This window comes from Trachymyrmex cornetzi, unplaced genomic scaffold (genome assembly GCF_001594075.2).
Source record: "Trachymyrmex cornetzi isolate Tcor2-1 unplaced genomic scaffold, Tcor1.1 scaffold108, whole genome shotgun sequence".
Taxonomy (NCBI): domain Eukaryota; kingdom Metazoa; phylum Arthropoda; class Insecta; order Hymenoptera; family Formicidae; genus Trachymyrmex; species Trachymyrmex cornetzi.
In genome coordinates this window covers 93,069-113,715 of record NW_017295631.1, presented here as the reverse complement: position 1 = coordinate 113,715, position 20,647 = coordinate 93,069, and the positions used below count along the sequence as shown (strand labels likewise).

The following is a 20,647-nucleotide window of genomic DNA, read 5'->3' as shown; positions in this document are numbered from 1 at the left end:
ATATATACATATATGACTTCTTTTAAAACATTTATTTTTAATTTATGTGATATGTTTTTTGAAAGTTTAGCAGTATTGAAAAGAATTTGAGCAAAATATCTCTACTTTAATGTTTCTTTTTTTAAGAAGCGCAAAAATTAATTTTGATCTATACTAAAATAAAAAGATGAATAAAAATCATATAAATTCTATCAACAATTAAAAATCTGTTACTCTCTAATACTCTCGCGTAATATACATTATACAAATTAAGAAATATTATAGTTAATCTTTTTATAAAAGCAAACTTTGCGAAATAAATATTTGTGAATTTGAGAAATATAAACTTACGATTGTTTTCTGGATCGAAATTTCGAACTTCTTGTTGGTGAAGCTTAGTATCAATCACGATCTTGCGTATTTTCGTAGGCACATATAAACCTTTCGTATTCATTCCAAGAATCATTATCTGTAGCATGTTGTCGAGGAACGTTACCCAATTACTCATCCAAGCAATGTGTCCCTTATTCCCTGATAGGGATGCGCTTTTTAAGGAACGGAAAATGCCTGAATATTGGTAACCTCGTAATCCTAGCTCTTTATAAATGTCCTTAGTAGTCAGTACTTCTTCCTCATCATCATCTTCTGGCAAAAGATTAGCAGGTACCTTTTCTTGCGTTGGGTTCTTCACGACTCGAATCAATCCAGTCACAATCGGAGTGCTACTTTCCGATATTTCGAATCTTCCAGTGCCTGCAAAAATAATTATTGTGATTAATTAAAATATTCGTCAATATTAAAATATTCGAGAGAATATATACATATATATATATATATATATATATATATATATTCTCAGGACTACAGTAACATCAAATAGAAAACAATTCAAATGTAGAAATCATAAAATCAATCAAATTGAAAAATTAATAATAAAAACAGAAAAGTTCAAAAGACAGTTAATTAAAATAATAAAAATTTAGCACAAAATACAAAGAAATCAACATAAATCAGAGTCAGAAATTAAAATAATTAAATTATATTTGAACACAATTTTACACAATTCGAGCAATTAAAAAATTCAATTTTAAAATTTGAAAATTTTAAGCATTATCTAAAAAAATTAATGTGCATCCTAAATAAATAATAATTGCGATTGTTGTCACAATTGATGATTTTGTATTGGAATTATAAATTGTTATAAATACAGTTGAATTATATCCAGGAAAAAATGTTATATATATGGACATATTTCATATATAATTATATATAATTGTATATAAAATATGTCAATTTTTTATATAATTATATATAAACATTTTTTCCTGAATATGTAATAAGTTAAAACATATCAATAGTGACAATAATTGTCAATCACAATAGCATACACATTTTGTATGAATAAAAACACAATGAAATTACCTTTTTGAACCATTACTGTTAACTCAATATTGCCTTCTTTTGGAATATGAGTAGCACGCATGAATATGACATCTTCGAAGACAACTGATAGCTCTGTATACATTTCCTCTTGCAACGTACCCATAGTTTCCCAAACCATAGCAAGGTATCCCATGGCAGGTATTAAATTCTTCCCATCAATAACATGACCGTTCATATACTCGAAGTTTTCGTCTGTTATATTCATGGTAAGAGTTCTCTCTCCGGAAGTGACCTTCTTTTGCAACTTGAATGCTGTTACGTACCAGTCGTCAGTGTGTTCCCATCTTAAAGGAGATTAAATCATTTATTATCCTAATTTCTTTTAATAAAGCACGATGGGAATTCTAAAATAATTTTCATGCAATTTTTCTTTATTTTCTTTATTAATTAGCATTTTATAAGAATAATGATCAAAAAAGAAAATTGATGATAGACAAACGGTTAAATTGATGACAAATGATTAAATTTTGATGCACACTGAGCAAAAAAAAGTTTTGGATTTGTTTTAGACAATTAAATATTTAAATTCCAACAAGCCTACCTGATAGAAGGTGCGATCATTGGGGTACCACGGCTAACTGGATACTCGACGGGCGGAAAGAGTTTTGCAATATCCGGTTGTACTCCTGCGTTGTAGAGCTTGCCGAGTCCTTGCAGAACAACTTCGACATTGTCTCTGTGACCACGTTGGGTAAGCCCGATATTTGTGACTCCCGAACCAAGAGATCGCCTCAAGATAGCTTGTAGAAGAGCATGGGGCGCGATCTCGATGGTCACTGCATCCTTCGGGATCATACGCGCTGTTTCTTCGAATAGTACAGGATTCAGAAGATTATTTGTATGGTATTCGGCAGATGACAACTTGGCGGCCGCGGTAGACCATTTGTTGCGTGGTACAGACGTGCTCAGCCATTTTCTGCTGCGCGGCTTCGATTGAGGAATTATCTCGTTCAAATAAGCCAGAAGTTTCGGTCCGGCGGACGCGATATAACGACTATGATAGGGTATGTTGCTGCATGGTACTTCTTTCGCAAAGATTTGCTTAGCCTGTTTAGATATACGTAGATTTAGTTAAAATAAATATTACAAGAAAAACAATTTAGACAATATTTATAATTTGGTAATATAATAAATAATTAATTTATGATAAGAATTGTAACAGAATAACAGAAATATATAGTATACAGGGTCCCAAAATAATCGCTAAATATTTCGTGGACAGGTAGAGCGGACTAAACTGAGTCAAAAAGTCCTTTACTATTTCGTAATTTTCGCAATAGTTATTAACAATAAGATATTAATTACTAAAAATTGTCGAAAATTAGTCTACAATAATTTTTTACTCAAATGCTATTAACTTTACAGAAAAACTGCAAGACAAAAATTGTTTATTTTTTTCTCGTAGAGCTCTAAGATTTTTTCAGAATTTTTTATCAACTTTTTAGTACTGCATTTTCTTATTTTTACCAACATGAGAAAATACAGTATTAAAAAATTCTGAAAAAATTCTTAATTGTATGAGAAGAAAATAAACAATCTTTGTCTCTTGCAGTTTTTCTGTAAAGTTGATAGTATTTGAGTAAAAAATTGTTGAAGACCAATTTTCAGCAATTTTTAGTAATTAATATCTTGTTAACTATCGCGAAAATTACAAAATGATAGAGGACTTTTCGACTGAGTTTAGTCCGCTTTACCTGCCCATGAAATATTTGGTGATTATTTTGGGACGCCCTGTACAAATGTCGCATATATTGCTATAACGGCTATAACTAACAAGCTGAAAGTTATTTTAACATCATTTTACTTGTTGAAATCTCACTTACACACGATTTAGAAAAATTTTTGACAAAAAATGATTCGTTAAACAAACCTGTAATTGGGCGACAAATTCTTTCATAGATTCAGCAGGTCCACTAATAGTGCTACTGTCAGAAGCGTTATGACAAGCCACTTCGATGTCAGGTGGACACATATCTTTGATGTCCTCGTAGCCAAGACCTACAGCCGCCATCGAACCATAAATTACTTTAGTTTCGATAGACGCCAAACCCCTCGAGTATGATGACAAGATCATTTGTTCGGCGGTGAAGCATCCGTCTGCGTAAGCGCAACCGAGCTCTCCGACAGAATGACCAATAATATTATCCGGCACAATACCTACCGATGTAAGGAGATCGACTAGACCAATCTATAAAATTCATATTATATCAGAATATAATGAAGAATAGTAAGCAATCTTTTAAATTTAATGATTCTACGTTTTTTTCTACTTTAAAACCTTAATTATTCATTTTTAATTTAAATACTGTAATATTTAATTCTAACTTAAATTAAATATATATAATTTTTAATTTAAGAGTATATTGATATATCTTATATAATTTATTAAATTAATTTAATTTTTATTTAATTAAAAAAGGTTTATTTCTACGCCAATCGTTTTTTTTTCATTTTGGAATATACTTACAATTAGTTAATGTTTTTTCGTAGAATATAATTTATATTATTAAAAAAATAATGTGAATGTCGTAATTATATGCAGCTCACCTGTACTGCCGCGATACCCACAAATGAGTGTAAAATATTGTCGAAAATAGTTTTATCTTTATTTGTTAGTATATTAATAATATCTACACCACGTGGTCGTAAGACGGCATCACATTTCTTAACAGCTTCGGCAAAGACAGGGAATCTCATCAGCTCGATACCTATTTGAAATCAACAAATATATCGAATAAATAAAAAAATATAATTATTTTCATTTTTAGAAATTAGAAAGAAATTAACACAATACATACCCATACCAGGCCATTGAGATCCCATACCGGAAAACACGAACCAAAGAGGTCTCGCAGTTCCCAAATAATTTTCTACTTCTCTTATGGAATGTTCCGCCTTGGAGCCAACTATTGTGTACCCTCTATACAGATGTCCTTGGATATCATCATTGTGAATGTCATGTAACAGACGAATATACTCAGTGTCTACTGGATGTCTCTCGATCTACGAAAACGAAAATTAAATTTCTCATGAATCTATAACGAATCCAATCGAAGGTGAATATCTCAAACATTTCGCATTGCGTTAGTTTTTTTCCGAAGAAATCTTATTGCATTGTATAGAAATATGCTTAGAGATAGCATAACTATTCCAATTTCATTATTAATCTCTATGACAAATATATTTTATTCATTTTCTGACATGTGTTTCAGTTAATTTTTATATTTTTTGTCTCATAATATGGTTTTTCATTGATTTTTACTTACATCATCTAAGAATACTTTAACAGAGTCCTCTGTACGTCCAGATACTGTTACGAGTCTCGGTAAATCATCAGATGGTGCTCCATTGTTAATTTTATTTTTCGGATGAGATTTTAATACGATATGGCAATTGGCACCTCCAAAACCAAAGGAACTTATACCCGAATAAGTGCCTTCCCAAGGTATTGATTCAGTGACGACTTTCATCCTGCCATCTTCAAGAGCTTTCAAGCCTTCTCGTGGCCGGTTGAAATGCAAATTGCATGGGATTATTCCGCTTTCCATTGCTACTATTACCTGTGATATATGTTGCAATTTAATAAATTACTAAATATAGCATAAATTTCGCGACTGCCTCATGGTTTTTTTTTTTTTTTTTTTTTCAATAAAACATTTAAATATTTGCAATATTAGCAACGATTTTAATTAACATTAAGTAAGTAAGAGATAAATACAATACAATTCTTATTTGGATAAATTCCACTTTTCATATTGTGTGTGCGCGCGCGCGCGCGCGTGTGTGTGTGTGAATGTGTGTCGGTAAACTATTATCCGAATTTACAAAAAACGATCAATAAGAAAGCAAATTCATAAGTTAAATTAATAATTAATCAATATATATATTTGAGATTCAGCAACATTAAAATTGCATACAAAAAGTATTAAAATACAAATCGTCATTTTTATTGTTAATTAAAGATGTGCATAAACGCCGTAAGTCTTGCCGTAGTTTCTGTGGCAGCATAAAGCAACTCAACACTATCATATATACCACAGAATTATATTAATTAAGTATTAATTTAACATCTTAATTTGTTCGTTTATTGGTCATTTTTTGATAAATTGTTTTGCTGTGTCAAACAATCAAACGGTTATACATATAATTCTTATTATCCGAATACTCGAATACTGGAGTCGAACACTTTGCAGTGAGAAATAAAATATTAATATCTTAAGATATTTATATTTTATTTTTAACTGCAACAGAAAACGCAAAAAAAAACTTGGCCAACGTTACACGGTGTTCCCAAGTGGTCACCCATCCAAGTACTAACCGTGCTCAACGCTACTTGACTTCAGTGATCGGACGAGAACTGGTATTATGTATGTGTATGTATTTTGTTTATTGAAAAGGTAAGTACATTTTTAAGTAATATATGTCTAATAAACAAAAAGGAAAACGACATTTTATATTAATAGTTGAGTCCGGCGGACGGTACTCTGACACTCGCCGCCAATATTATCTAGAGAACTAAAAGTAATCTTATATTCGAAATAAAGTGTCATATGTAAATATATGTATAAACCCAATATTAAGGTAAGTTTGGAATCATTAGTATTCCACCAGTACTTAAGTCTATTATTTTTTTTTTTTTTCAAATTTGATTGGTCAGGGATGGATACATCATATCGCCACGTAATGGACGTGTTATTGCTATCGGTATTTTCAGGGTATATTATTTTTTTTCTGCTATTACGTCTAGGGTAGTGATAAATTATGGGAATTCCATTTTTATCTTGTAGATATTTCTTTTGATCAAGATATATAAAAGCTTCCGGGGGAATATAACCCGTGGAAAGTGTTTTTTGATGGTACATGGGATTCGGATAAAACGCTCCGAAGATTAAACCATTTTGGAATAGTTTACTAGCTTATAAGAAGTGGTCATGCATTAATCCTAACATATAGTTATCAATACGCGGTATTTTAGCCTTATTATACATATAGCGTCAAATTGCTTATGTATTTGGCATAATTAGATTCGGCCGATCTATTTATGTCCAGGCAGGATCGCAAACATTTTCTTTCAAATTTCCTGACCTTCTCCATAAGGGATGCACTAATATTGTACCATATGGGACAACCATAAGTAATAATAGGTCTTATTAAGAGTTGGTAACATATCAGTTTAACATCAGTATGAAGATACTTAGAATAAAAGAGTCTTTTTAAGCCCATAAATGATTGCGTGGCTTTTTTAAGTTGAGTCACTAAATGGTCTTTATAGTGCAATCTCTCATCAAGAAGGATTCCTAAGTATCTAACTTGTTTTTTATGCGGAATTTTTTTCTCACCATTCGTTAGAGAACTTTCTAGTTGAAACAATTTGTAATTTTTTCTTATATTTCGATTTGCATCATTCAAAGGAGGTCTGAATAATATTGCTTCACATTTGCCAATATTAACTCAATGTTTCCATGTTTTAAAATAATATTCTAATTTGTGAAACACTTCCTGTAATTTTTTTTGTATTTCAGATGTCCAGCTATCTGCCAGGTATATAATCAGGTCGTCCGCGAAGGCGATCGCTTGCGGATTTTCGGTTCGGTTTAGATTAAAAATTTTTAACATACCAGAAGTATAAATACTAAAGAGTATGGGAGAATTAACCGTTCCTTGTTGTAATCCATTATGTATTTTATATGTGTTTCTGGCCAGCTCGTGTCCATACGCAGTGACGAGCGAGCGTTCTGAAATCATGCTCCATACTAATTTAATCAGATATACAGGGAATTTATTTTTAATTAGTTTAAATAACAAACCATCCAGCCAAACCGAAAGCCTTTTCAAGGTCAATTAGCAGCGCACTTGTTGTCATTGAGAGTTAATATCCGAGGTCAATCTATTCAGAGCGTGAATCGTAGAAAAGTTACGTCGAAATCCAAATTGACATTCTGGTATGATCTTATTCGCGTCGCAAAACTTACTGAGGTTGGTCGTTAATGATCATTTCAAAAACCTTACTAATATTAGGAAGCAAGCTAATAGGTCTATAACTAGCAGGTGACTCTTTATTTTTATTTTTTTTCAGAATTGCAACAACCTTAGCTGTTTTCCATTTCTCCGGGAACAAAGAATAATTTAGCAAATTGTTGAAAATAATAGTATAACTATGTATTAAATTTATGGGCATATGTTTTAGTACTATATTGGGGATTCCGTCAAGTCCGTAGGATTTTTTATTATTTAGTTTTTTGAATCTTACGTTTAATTCTTGAGTGTTAATGAAATACTGCTTATTTTCTAAGATCGGATTTGGATTATCGGCCGGATTGTCAGTATTGAATTCACATATCGTAATATTAAGCTCTCGGTCACACTTAATTTTATCCTTAAAAGCATTTGTTTCTTTGGAGATTACATTATTAAGTTGCGGTCTCTCTCTCGTTATCAAAATCTTTGTTGTTAATACTAGCGAAATGTGTGCCTATTACATTGAGTTTATCCTGCAGAGCATCAATAATTGCGAGTCCGTTATTATCAGTTATAATGTTATTTTCATTTAATCTTGCCTTCTCTAGAATGGACGAGTTTACGTCTACTTTTAAATTACTTATTTCCGCATTTCTTTTTTTCTAAAGATTTTATTAATTTTAGGAAACATTTTAGCCGAGTCTTTCTTTGAGATATTTATAATTTTCTTTTTCCAATATTCACTGATGGAAGAAGCGAATTGAATTTTAAGTTGTTCTTTTAAATTCATTAATTCTTTTTTCAGAGATTTCATTCTGTATGTATTTATCCTAGGCCACTTTCTATTGAGTCGGTGTATTTGAGTAAGTATTTTATTTTTTTTGTTTCTGTAGTTTAATTATCTTCGAGTTTAGATAGAATTTTAACGAATCTATTTCTTTAATTTTAGGTACAGATTTTTCTACAGCTTCTAATATTGCTTTGTTGCAATCCAGTAAGTAATTATCAATTTCAGGTAAAGATAGGTTTCTATTATTAGGTATTTCTGTAGTATATAATTCTTGTAGTGTTTTTTCAAATTTGTTCCAGGACGAGAACTGGTAGTTTAAGCGTGGTATGAACGTTGGCTGATTGCTTGCATTATTCGGAGCCATTTTACCTGGTTTTAATCCGAAAAGAAGATTTTAGAACATGAATATAAATATAAATGAGTCCAATTGACTGGACTCCAGTATTCGAGTATTGGGTTACAACAATTATATGTATAACCACTTGAGATTGTTTGACACAGCAAAACAATTTATCAAAAAACAATCAATAAACGAGCAAATTAATTTAACATCTTAATTTACTTGTTTATTGATCGTTTTATGATAAATTGTTTTATTGATGTAATCTACTACTGTTTTATTATTCAATACACGTTATTCTAATTTTTAGCACAAATGTTTAATTACAATGTGAAATTTGATAGCTTGCGACTGATTTAGTATTAATGTTTTGTTGTTTTATATAAAAAATTGTTTATTTATACAATTGGTTGCATATTGTGTTCTAGACAAGATTCATGGTTGATCATTGTCGGTTGAGATTGCAATTCTGAATCGCTGTGACTACGTTAAGGTCATTTAATAAGAGAGCAGTGTGCTGTAACGTATATGTAATGTTAAGATTTCATCAGCTATTTATTGTTAATTTTATACATATTAATCAAGGCTCCCGTTTTGCGAAATGATACACACACGACGATATAGTTTATTACTTTCACCGTTCTTAATCTTTATTATGTTTTGACATGTTGCTATCTAAATGAACTCTGTTGATTTTATTTTGTATTCTTTTTAAACATTGAAAATGACCTAATAGGGGTCGAAACGTTTGTGTAATAAACTTATTTTTTTAGCAATTTATAGAATCAAGATCCAGCTTGGCTTGTAGCCCTTGATTCATTGTTAATTTTATAAATTGTTTTGCTGTGTCAAACAATCAAATGGTTTTACATATAATTGTTATTATCCGAATGCTCGAATATTAGAGTCCAGTCAAGTAGAATCATTTATATTTATATTTCTATTCTAAAATCTTTTTTCGAATTGAAACCAGGTAAAATACCTCTGAATTATACAAGTAATCAGCCAACGTTCATACCACGCTTAAACTACCAGTTCTCGTCCGATCACTGAAGTCAAGCAGCGTTGGGCACGGTTAGTACTTGGATGGGTGACCGCTTGGGAACACCGTGTAACGTTGGCCAAGTTTTTTTTGGATTTTCCGTTTGCAGCTAAAAATAAAATATAAATATCTTAAGATATATAAATTAAGATATTTATATTTTATTTCTCACTGCAAAGTGTTCGATTCCAGTATTCGAGTATTCGGTAATAACAATTATATGTATATAACCGCTTGATTGTTTGACACAGCAAAACAATTTATCAAAAAACGACCAGTAAACGAGCAAATTAAGATGTTAAATTAATACTTAATTAATATATTTGAGATTTAGCAACAATAAAATCGCATACAAAAAATATTAAAATATAAATCGTCATTTTTATTGTTAATTGAAGATGTATTTACATAAACGCCCTAAGTCTTGCCGCGATTTCTGTGATACATGATACTGTTGAGCTGCTTGATGCTGCCACAGAAACTACGGCAAGACTTAGAGCGTTTATGCACATTTTTAACAATAAAAATGACGATTTATATTTTAATATTTTTTGTATGCGATTTTTTCATTGTTGCTAAATCTCAAATATATATTAATTTAATATCTTAATTTGCTCGTTTATTGATCGTTTAATGATAAATTGTTTTATTGATGTAATCTACTACTGTTTTATTATTTGATACACGTTATTCTAATTTTTTAGCACAAATGTTTAATTACAATGTGAAATTTGATAGCTTGCGACTGATTTAGTATTAATGTTTTGTTGTTTTATATAAAAAATTGTTTATTTATACAATTGGTTGCATATTGTGTTCTAGACAAGATTCATGGTTGATCATTGTCGGTTGAGATTGCAATTCTGAATCGCTGTGACTGCGTTAAGGTCATTTAATAAGAGAGCAGTGCGCTGTAACGTATATGTAATGTTAAGATTCCATCAGCTATTTATTGTTAATTTTATACATATTAATCAAGGCTCCCGTTTTGCGAAATGATACACACACGACGATATAGTTTATTACTTTCATCGTTCTTAATCTTTATTATGTTTTGACATGTTGCTATCTAAATGAGCTGTTGATTTTATTTTGTATTCTTTTTAAACATTTAAAATGACCCAATAGAGGTCGAAACATTTGTGTAATAAACTTATTTTTTAGCAATTTATAGTATTAAGATCCAGCTTGACTTGTAGCCCTCGATTCATTGTTAATTTTATAAATTGTTTTGCTGTGTCAAACAATCAAGCTATTATACATATAATTGTTATTATCCGAATGCTCGAATATTGGAGTCCATTTAATTAGAATAATTTGTATTTCTATTCTAAAATCTTTTTTCGGATTAAAATCAGGTAAAATGGCTCCGAATAATGCAAGCAATCAGCCAACGTTCACACGCTTAAACTACCAGTTCTCGTCCGATCACTGAAGTCAAGTAGCGTTGGGCACGATTAGTACTTGGATGGGTGACCGCTTGGGAACACCGTGTAACGTTGGCCAAATTTTTTTTTGCATTTTCCGTTGCGGTAAATAATCAAATATAAAAAAATAAAAAGCTTAGTAATAACTCTCAAATTTTAAAAAACATTAACATTATAATGTAAATGAGAGTAAGACGCTGTAAGTCTTGTAGGTGCGTTTTTTTAATTAAATAAAACAATTTGTGACAATTTCTTACATAGATGTACTTAAGAAATTATGTTAAAACTCCGAACGTTTCGGCCAACATTTGGGGCCATCCTCAGCGAAATACAAAAGGTTAGACACATAGAGATTTCTTTGCAAACTCACATAACAGATTGAGGTACTACTTAGATGTAAATTTAAATCCCTTCAATTTGGTTTCATGCCAACGATGAATTGTAAAAATACAAATGCTCAGAGGATTGAACGTTATTAATTAAACTAGTTATTCAAAAATAAAGTAAAACACTGCAGGCAAGAATGCAAGAAAGGTCCGATAAATATTAAAGTAATTGTACATATCCGACCATAAATGTATAATTAGATTAAAAAGATGTTATCGTTATGAAAGTCAGAATCGTTATGAAGTAACACAAACTGATGTACATGTCGCACATGATATAAATAAACCAGGGGGAAAGAGAGAGAGAAAATTAAAATCTGACTAATATGTGAAACTAAGCTACATATTGAAAACATGTCGTAAGGATAAATATATGAATAAGTCGCATTACAATTGATTAATAATTTTAGTATACGCATGATTTAGATTATCAGTATCAGATTGTAAATTTAAACTATTTCTTTGTAATTTTATGAAAATTATTTTCGAAGTCACACGTTTGCCCAAATATCTTTCTGTGTCTAAAATCTTCGCATTCAACCAATCAAATTCATGATTGTGATGCAATCTATGATCCGTCATAACTGATTGTGTGCTAATGTTTCTGTTAATATGATTTTTGTGTTCAGAAATCTTGGTTTGTAATTTTCTACCCGTTTGCCCAACATAGATTGCATCACAATCTTTGCAAGAAATCTGATATACCTCATCTCTTTTCGAGTTGTTCGTAAGCACATCTTTATGGATCTTAATATATTTGTCTAATTTGTTGAGAACTGTAGGAAGACAATCTAACGTTCAAGTCACTCATAATATTCCTAAATTTATCCGATAGTAACGGAATGTGAGGTAAAATATAATTCAAGGTTTATTTTCTTTCATTTTGTGTGTGTGTGTGTGTGTGTGTGTTATTAGAAATAGCATTATTCTGTTTATCAGTTTGGTTATAAAAAAGTGACTTTAAACGTAAATTGATTGTCTTAAAAATAAAATTTAATGGATAGTCATTTGCTTTAATAACGTCTCAATAATAAAAAGAATATTCTTCTGATGGAATCTTGAATGCGACAAGAGAAATGCTCGATCACCGTTCCAAATACTACACTTCTCTTCTGTGACAGTGGATGCGAAGACAAATAGTTGAGATATTTTCCTGAAACTGTTGGTTTATGAAACCAATCAAATTCCAGACAATCATTATTAATATTGATATTATCATCTAAAAAATTTAACGACTTGTTTTTTTAACTCTCCAATTTTAATGGTAACTGGAATCTCGGATGGAAAAAAATGAGTTAAAAATATTCAAAATCTCATCAGTCGCATCCGATGGAACAGCTGTAGCAATGTCATTAACATATCTGACATAAAATGGTAATGAGAATCTCAAAGTCCCCAATTCTCTAATCTCCAAATCCTGCAAAACCAAGTCAGTTAAAATTGGAGAGAGAGGGGGCCCCATGGGTAGACCAAAAGTTTGCTTATAAATCACACCATTAAATATGAAAAAGGTAGACTCAAAAATTAATTGGAGAGATATTATAAATTCATTCTTAGGGATGTTACAGCCTCTGAGATACAAGACTATCTATTGTTAATGCTCTCCAATACCAACTCAATTGGAACATTAGTAAAAAGTGAAATGATATCCAATGAGATAAAGACAGTAATTTGTGTCAGTATGTATGTTAGACATTCGATTAACCAACTCAAAACTATCTTTAACATGATAAGAAGCTTTCGGCGTACTACTGTGAATGATATTATGAAAGAACGCAGCAAGAGAGTACAATGGATTATCAATAGATGAAATTATGATTCTCAAAGGGTTACCCGGTTTATGAACTTTAACTAGTCCATACGCCCTCGACAAATTTCCATCAGAACAATATGTCCTTCTATAATCTTTGTCAGCGATCAACTCCGTATTTTTCCATCTTGTGAGGAGTATCCCTAACTTTGTAAGAAATTTGGTTGGATCATTCTTGATCATTATATAGGTATCAGAATCATTCAATATACAGTTCATTTTTTGTTTGTATTCAATATTATCAATGGCTATAGTTATATTACCCTTATCAGTTGTGGTAAAGATAATATCAGGATTTTTACTCATAAATTTTTTTGTCATTTGTAGGAGATGAGAAAGTTGAATATGAATGGATTGGAATTCTTGGAAAATGAGTTCAAACTGTTAATAATCGGAATCGAACGATTCGTGATCGTCAAACGTTTGTCAATATGTATTTTGCTAGTCATATATTCTGTGTTCTTTAAAAATTCAGTTGGCGTCAATTTGGAATTGGAAATGGGTAAATAGAAATTTTCTCCCAACTGTAACAAGCATTGGATATCTGGTAAAATGGATATAGATGATAAATTTATGAACCACTTATCTTTGATTGTTGTAATGGAGGAATGAGGAAGGATTTATAGAAACTTCAGGACAACTTCCTGAAAGGAAGAATGAGGAGGAAATGTGAAGGAGAAATTATTGTTTTGTGAAGATTTTGAATGTGTAATTGTGGATGAATTCGAAGTGCAAAAATAATGTATGGGAAAGATATTACTCTCGGTATCAATTTTTTGTTTAGATAGTAACCATTGAATTTTTTGTCAGGTGTTTCTTATTTGTTCTTGTTTAGATAAATGTCAAAAATAACCTCTTTGTCTATGGAAAAAAGAATTACAAATATATCCCTCTTAGGATTTGTATTTTTACAATTCATCATTGGCATGGAATCAAATTGAAGGGATTTAAATTTACATCATTCGATCTGTTATGTGAGTTTGCAAGGAAATCTCCATGTGTTTAACCTTTTGTATTTCGCTGAGGATGGCCCCAAATGTTGGCCAAAACGTTCAGATTTTTAACATAATTTCTTAAATACATCTATGTAAGAAATTGTCACAAATTGTTTTATAATTGAATCTGCGCACCACCGCGCCTTACTCTCATTTTCCTTGTATTGTTAATGTTTTTTATAAAATATAAATATCTTAACATAATATAAATATAGATATAAATTAAGATATTTATATTTTATTTTTCACTGCAAAAACGGAAAATGCAAAAAAAATTTGGCCAACGTTACACGGTGTTCCCAAGCGGTCACCCATCCAAGTACTAACCGTGCCCAACGCTGCTTGACTTCAGTGATCGGACGAGAACTGGTAGTTTAAGCGTAGTATGAACGTTGGCTGATTGCTTGTATTATTCGGAGACATTTTATCTGGTTTTAATCCGAAAAGAAGATTTTAGAACATGAATATAAATATAAATGAGTCCAATTGACTGGACTCCATTATTCGAGTATTCTGTTGTAACAATTATATGTATAACCGCTTGATTGTTTGACACAGCAAAACAATTTATCAAAAAACGACCAATAAACGAGCAAATTAAGATGTTAAATTAATACTCAATTAATATATATTTGAGATTCAGCAACAATAAAATCGCATACAAAAAATATTAAAATATAAATCGTTATTTTTAATTGAAGATGTGCATAAACGCTCTAAGTCTTGCCGCAGTTTCTGTGGCAGCATAAAGCAGTTTAACACTATCATACCACAGAAACTGCGGCAAGACTTAGAGCGTTTATGCACATCTTCAATTAACAATAAAAATAACGATTTATATTTTAATATTTTTTGTATGCAATTTTATTGTTGCTGAATCTCAAGTATATATTAATTAAGTTAATTTAATATCTTAATTTGCTCGTTTATTGGTCGTTTTTTAACAAATTGTTTTGCTGTGTCAATCAAGTGGGGATATATGTATATAATTGTTATTACCGAATACTCGAATACTGGAGCACAGTCAATTGGAATCATTTATATTTATATTTCTAAAATCCTTTTTTCGGATTAAAACCGGGGAAAATGTCTTTGAATAATGCAAATAATCAGCCAACGTTCATACCACGCTTAGGTCCGTTTCCACCAACGCAGATCATCTTTAATCTCGGTTCAACTTACTCTTTGTCTTTTTCTAGTTCTAAAGATTAGAAAAAGACGAAGAGTAAGTTGAACCGAGATTAAAGTTAATCTATATTGGTGGAAATGGGCATTAAACTACCAGTTCTCGTCCGATCACTGAAGTCAAGCAGCGTTGGGCACGGTTAGTACTTGGATGGGTGACCGCTTGGGAACACCGTGTAACGTTGGCCAGGTTTTTTTTTGCATTTTCCGTTTTTACAGTGAAAAATAAAATATAAATATCTTAATTTATACCTTAAGATATTTCTATTTTGTTTTTCACTGCATTCAAGTACTAACCGTGCCCAACGCTGCTTGACTTCAGTGATCGGACGAGAACTGATAGTTTAAGCGTGGTAGGAACGTTGGCTGATTGCTTGCATTATTCAGAGACACTTTATCTGGTTTTAATCTGAAAAAAGGATTTTAGACATATAAATGTAAATGATTCTAATTGACTGGACTCCAGTATTCGAGTATTCGGATAATAGTCTACCGAATTATCCTATTATTCGAGTATTGATATCCGAACTGATATTTGAATAATTAGAATCTTAATATTCAAAAAGTCAAATTTATCCAAATAAAATAAAAAAAACATCTCCATTATAAGAAATTAGAGATCACAGAACTAAATGCTTATTATTTAAATATGTAGACTGGAATAGTTTGTTACTTCAACTATAATCTAAATGTATAAATCTCTCTCATTAACATTTCTTTATCAAAATTGAAAATTTTTTTAAATTAACTTTATCTTTCTTGTTTCAAAAGGTTGTCAATAGGTCTTAATGATAAATACAATATTTCTTTAAAAAAAAAAGTCACCTTGGCAATTTGAGATAGGCCGCTAGCTGGCTCGGCATGACCCATATTTGATTTAACAGAACCGATTAGCAAAGGAGTAGGTCTATCTTTCTCAAAGAAGACTTTTTCGATTGCGTGAAGTTCTTCAGGATCGCCGACTTTGGTGCCAGTACCATGACATTCAATATAGTATACATCGTTCAGTGGTATATTGCAATCCTTGTAACAGTCTTCCAGCAACCTGGCTTGCATAGTGCTCGACGGAAACGTGATGCCTTGTTCCTTGTAACCATCACAATTTGTCTTACCGTAGACCACTGTAGCGTAGATTCGTTTTGCATTCTTCGCCTTCTGTAGATATATAACGGAAATTGCTTCGCTGCGAGCGTAGCCATTCGCGTCGGCGTCAAATGATTTACTGCGGCCGTCAGGCGACAAAACTCCTGTAATTGTAATTATTATAATAAAATATACAAAAATAATCGCCTATATCTTTAGATATTTGGTATTTTGTGTGTGCGTGTGCGCGCGCGCGTGTGTGTGTGTGTTACTTTATGTTTCTAACTTATTGTGTTTCATATATAATTGTAAATTATTAATTTCTTACAGAATCATATCCTACATGTATGATTAATAATATAAATACTAAAAATATATATGTAGTATATGCTGTAGTATGTATTTTTTATATCGACATATCATCTCTAATAGAAAACTATCAGGAATAAATCTTCTGAAAAGTTACATAACAATGTACAGTTACAATACAAATCCGTTGATATTGTTAATATATGTAACTAATTATGAAAACACATTGTAAAGTTTTAATGAAAATTTTAATCTTTCTCTTTTCTTAAACTTTCTTCATATATGAATATATTATCATATATTATCATATAATATCATATATTATCTTTGATATAGCATAGATAAAATGTTTCTTTGCAATAAATTTAACTTGATTATTGATCGGTATAATTACTTGATTAATAATAAGTATAACTTTGTTTTTATTAGGATTCTAATGAAGGAAACGTGACTTTTAATTTTTTTGTATCATGTTCAGAAATTCATGCAGAAAAAATATGATCGAAGACGAGAGATTATATACCAAGACGAGAAAATTGCAGCGATACATAGGGATGAAGACACAGGTTTGATCCGCCCACAAGAGCGGCGTCGCATTGATTGTCTTGCAAACATCGATAAGCATGTTCCAACGCAATTAAGCTCGAGCTACAAGCGGAATCTAAAGTGTAAGATGGTCCAGTCGCTCCTAGCCAGTAGGAAATTCTATTCGCTAACATGGCTCTGCTGCATCCGGTAATTCCAAAACCATTTACCTAATCGTAATCAAGAAAATTAAAAATAGAAAATCATTTTTTATCAACACACACACACACACACACACCACCACACGCGCGCGCGCCCATACACACACGATCGTTTACATTTACGTCAAATTCGTGTTAATATATTGCCTTCAATATTTAAGTTTACGTGTGATATTTCCTACACTTTATTATTTCATTTTTAGTAATAAACAAACGAGTAATAAAAAATTTCAAAAATATAGAAAATATCAATTCAGGAATTGTTTGTGCATCTACATTTAGGTTAACAAAATGAATCTTGAGTCTTTTGACCCGTTTAGCTGTCCTTTTTACTGTTACATATTAATAGTGAGAATCTACCTGTAATTTTTCGTAAAACCAAGTCTTTTCAGATTCAGAGAAACATGCACCCACGAAAACGCCAGTTCGTGATCCACGTAGCTGCTTTGGATTAACTCCCGCATCAATGATAGCTTCGTAAGCGTGTTCTAATAAGATTCTGCACATCGGATCCATTGTGTGGGCCTGTTTAAAATGGACGCCAAAGAACAACGCGTCGAATTTGTTAACATCGTTAATCTTTCCTGTACGCTGAGGGATGTCTGGATGATCTGTTTACATTAATAAAAACATAATAAATCATTATATTCAACTTGATGTTTTTAATTACGCAATTAGGGTAAAAATAAACATATAATTAGGGTAAAAATAAACATATATAGTACACATATAGGGTCCCATTTTTAATGACGACCTTAAATACTACCATATTTCTTGAACAACGCATTTTAAAGAAAAAATTTTCAATATAAAAAATATAGTGGTTGCATATTGTAAAATATATAATTATATATAATTGCTTAAAAAAAATTACATATTTTGCAATATGCAACTACTATATTTTTTATATAAAACTTTTTTCTTTAAAATCGTTTAAGAGATATTTGAGGTCATCATTTAAAATAGAATAATCTATACACGTACGTTTATATTATATATATATAAATAGCCGATAATAGAGTGAGGACCTGCAAAATTGACAGGTAAAGCTTCCCGTTTCCGGAGTTGTATAGAGTAAAACAATTGACACAATTTAATGGGATAAAAAGGGCGCGAAATTTCAAAATTTCCTTCAAAATACGTTTTTGCAGAACTCGATACGGTAATTTTTCGCCAAGTTATGATAATTAATATGAAAAAAAAAACAATTATTTAGTACGAAATAATGATAAATTGTGAATTGTATTGTAATGATGTCATTATCAGTTCGAACTACATATCAATTATATCGATTATAAAATGTTGATTATTTGAAATCACGCGCGCGCGCGCGTGTGTGTGTGTGTAAGCGTACGCATACATAATTTACACGTACATGCGTGCGCATGACTTGCATAAATCAAAATTTTCCGCACACACACACGCACGCACACGCACACACACATAGCAGCATTACATTTTATAATTCATCACTATTTCATATAAAAAATTTTTTTTTTAAATTGTCATAACTTGACGAAAAATTATCGTACGAGTTCCGCAAAAGTGCATTTTGAAGAGAAGATTTGGAAATTTCACGCCCTTTTTATCACATTATTAAGCTGCGTCAACTGCTTTATTTCGTGCAACTCCGGAAACAGAAGGCTGTACTTTTGCAGGTTGTCACTCTAACATCGGTCATTGGAAAATTATTGATACCACTCTATCGGCATTAGGAATTTCTCAAAGTACAAACTTCAAGCTTCATTTTTGTTTTTTGAACACCTCTGTATCATAGTTATTCACAAGCATTTGAAGTTAATTCGTAAATTTTTCAAACTTTTCTGCTGTATGTACATCGTATTATTTTTTTTTATGCACAAACTATATTTATTAATTACCTAATTTCCATCGGCGATCATCATCCGTAACCATATCTACTTTATTTAGTAAATTGTTTTTGAACTCCTCCACATTTTTTGATTCTGGAAATCTACCGGCAATACCAGAAATAACAATTTCTTCACCAGGTTCAGGTGTCTTGTAACCTTTCGTGAATAATTTCCTTGTAGTCATCGTATGTTCCCAAGGTCTTCAGATTTCGTCAATTTAAAGAAAAAAAAAACAATATTTCTAAAATAAATTATTAAAATATTATTTTGATTGAGAGATGTCTTAATTAATCCATCAATTATAAAACATATTTACAATTAATTTTCTTATCTTATATTTTTGCACCGTACAGTAATTTATGATTTTTTTTTATTATAGGCAACTTAATGAGCTTATCAACTGATTCTGTGAACGATGACTCGCAACTGAAAGACAAGACAGAGGAAAACAGCGAGTTTTATAACGAAGTACATCCCTACCTTCTATGAATTTCATTATTGTTACTTTGAACTTCCTTTAAATATTTACATTACTAGTGAGAAATAAGTCAAATTATGAAAACCTAACTTTCAAGTATTATATATTTATCATAAGAGACTTAAATTTCACAAATAATTATAGAATAACAATGGACTTTTGAGCATTATTTATGTACGTGCATAATGCAATGAAAATTATATACTATTTACGTTTTAATTAATACATGCATTCTTGTTAATTTTTTTTATCAAAAGAGAGTTCTTTATTATTATAAAAACACAGATTGAATTATGACAAATTTTATTGATACAATGAATCTAATAACATTACACAGAGAAGCTACAAATCCATAGTTAGTTTACTCATAATTGAAATTTTCGATTTAGGTAATAAATATTATTAAACTGTACCAAGTTTTACAAATATGTTTGTAAATTTAACGTTTATATATTTTTTAAATATAATTTTTAAGACAGAATAAAAACATTTTTATTTATAAAATAATAATTATTAAAATGTTCTGTTTCAGTTCTTTTCCCTTATGTAACTGATAATAATTAGTTACATACAAAATTGATTAAGCTGTTATGAAACGAAATGTATAACTAATCTCAATCTTCATTATTTGTGTGTGTATATATATATATATATATATATATATATATATATATATGCGTATATGTAACAGACTTGGCCAAATAAAAAAACATACCATTTGACATCATATTCGACTATATGTGTTACGAACAAAATTTCTTTTATAATGCTCTTTTCCTGCCGCTCGTATAATGAATATTCGGCA

The 20,647-nt window shown here is 30.7% G+C and overlaps 1 protein-coding gene across 1 annotated transcript in view; it reads right to left on the bottom strand.

Moving 5' to 3' along the window:
* The window catches only part of LOC108760562 (Fatty acid synthase 3), a 26,492-nt gene extending 6,944 nt beyond the window's left edge, over positions 1–19,548 (bottom strand). The window contains exons 1-11 of the mRNA XM_018506601.1: positions 19,374–19,548; positions 17,854–18,104; positions 17,271–17,502; positions 16,181–16,602; positions 4,689–4,982; positions 4,221–4,425; positions 3,970–4,130; positions 3,293–3,610; positions 1,964–2,469; positions 1,402–1,706; positions 331–732 (exon numbers count right to left, since the gene is read on the bottom strand). Coding sequence (XP_018362103.1) covers positions 331–732; positions 1,402–1,706; positions 1,964–2,469; positions 3,293–3,610; positions 3,970–4,130; positions 4,221–4,425; positions 4,689–4,982; positions 16,181–16,602; positions 17,271–17,502; positions 17,854–18,104; positions 19,374–19,548 — 3,271 coding nt within the window. The remainder of the gene's footprint in view (positions 1–330; positions 733–1,401; positions 1,707–1,963; positions 2,470–3,292; positions 3,611–3,969; positions 4,131–4,220; positions 4,426–4,688; positions 4,983–16,180; positions 16,603–17,270; positions 17,503–17,853; positions 18,105–19,373) is intronic.
* Between the last annotated feature and the right edge of the window lie 1,099 nt (positions 19,549–20,647).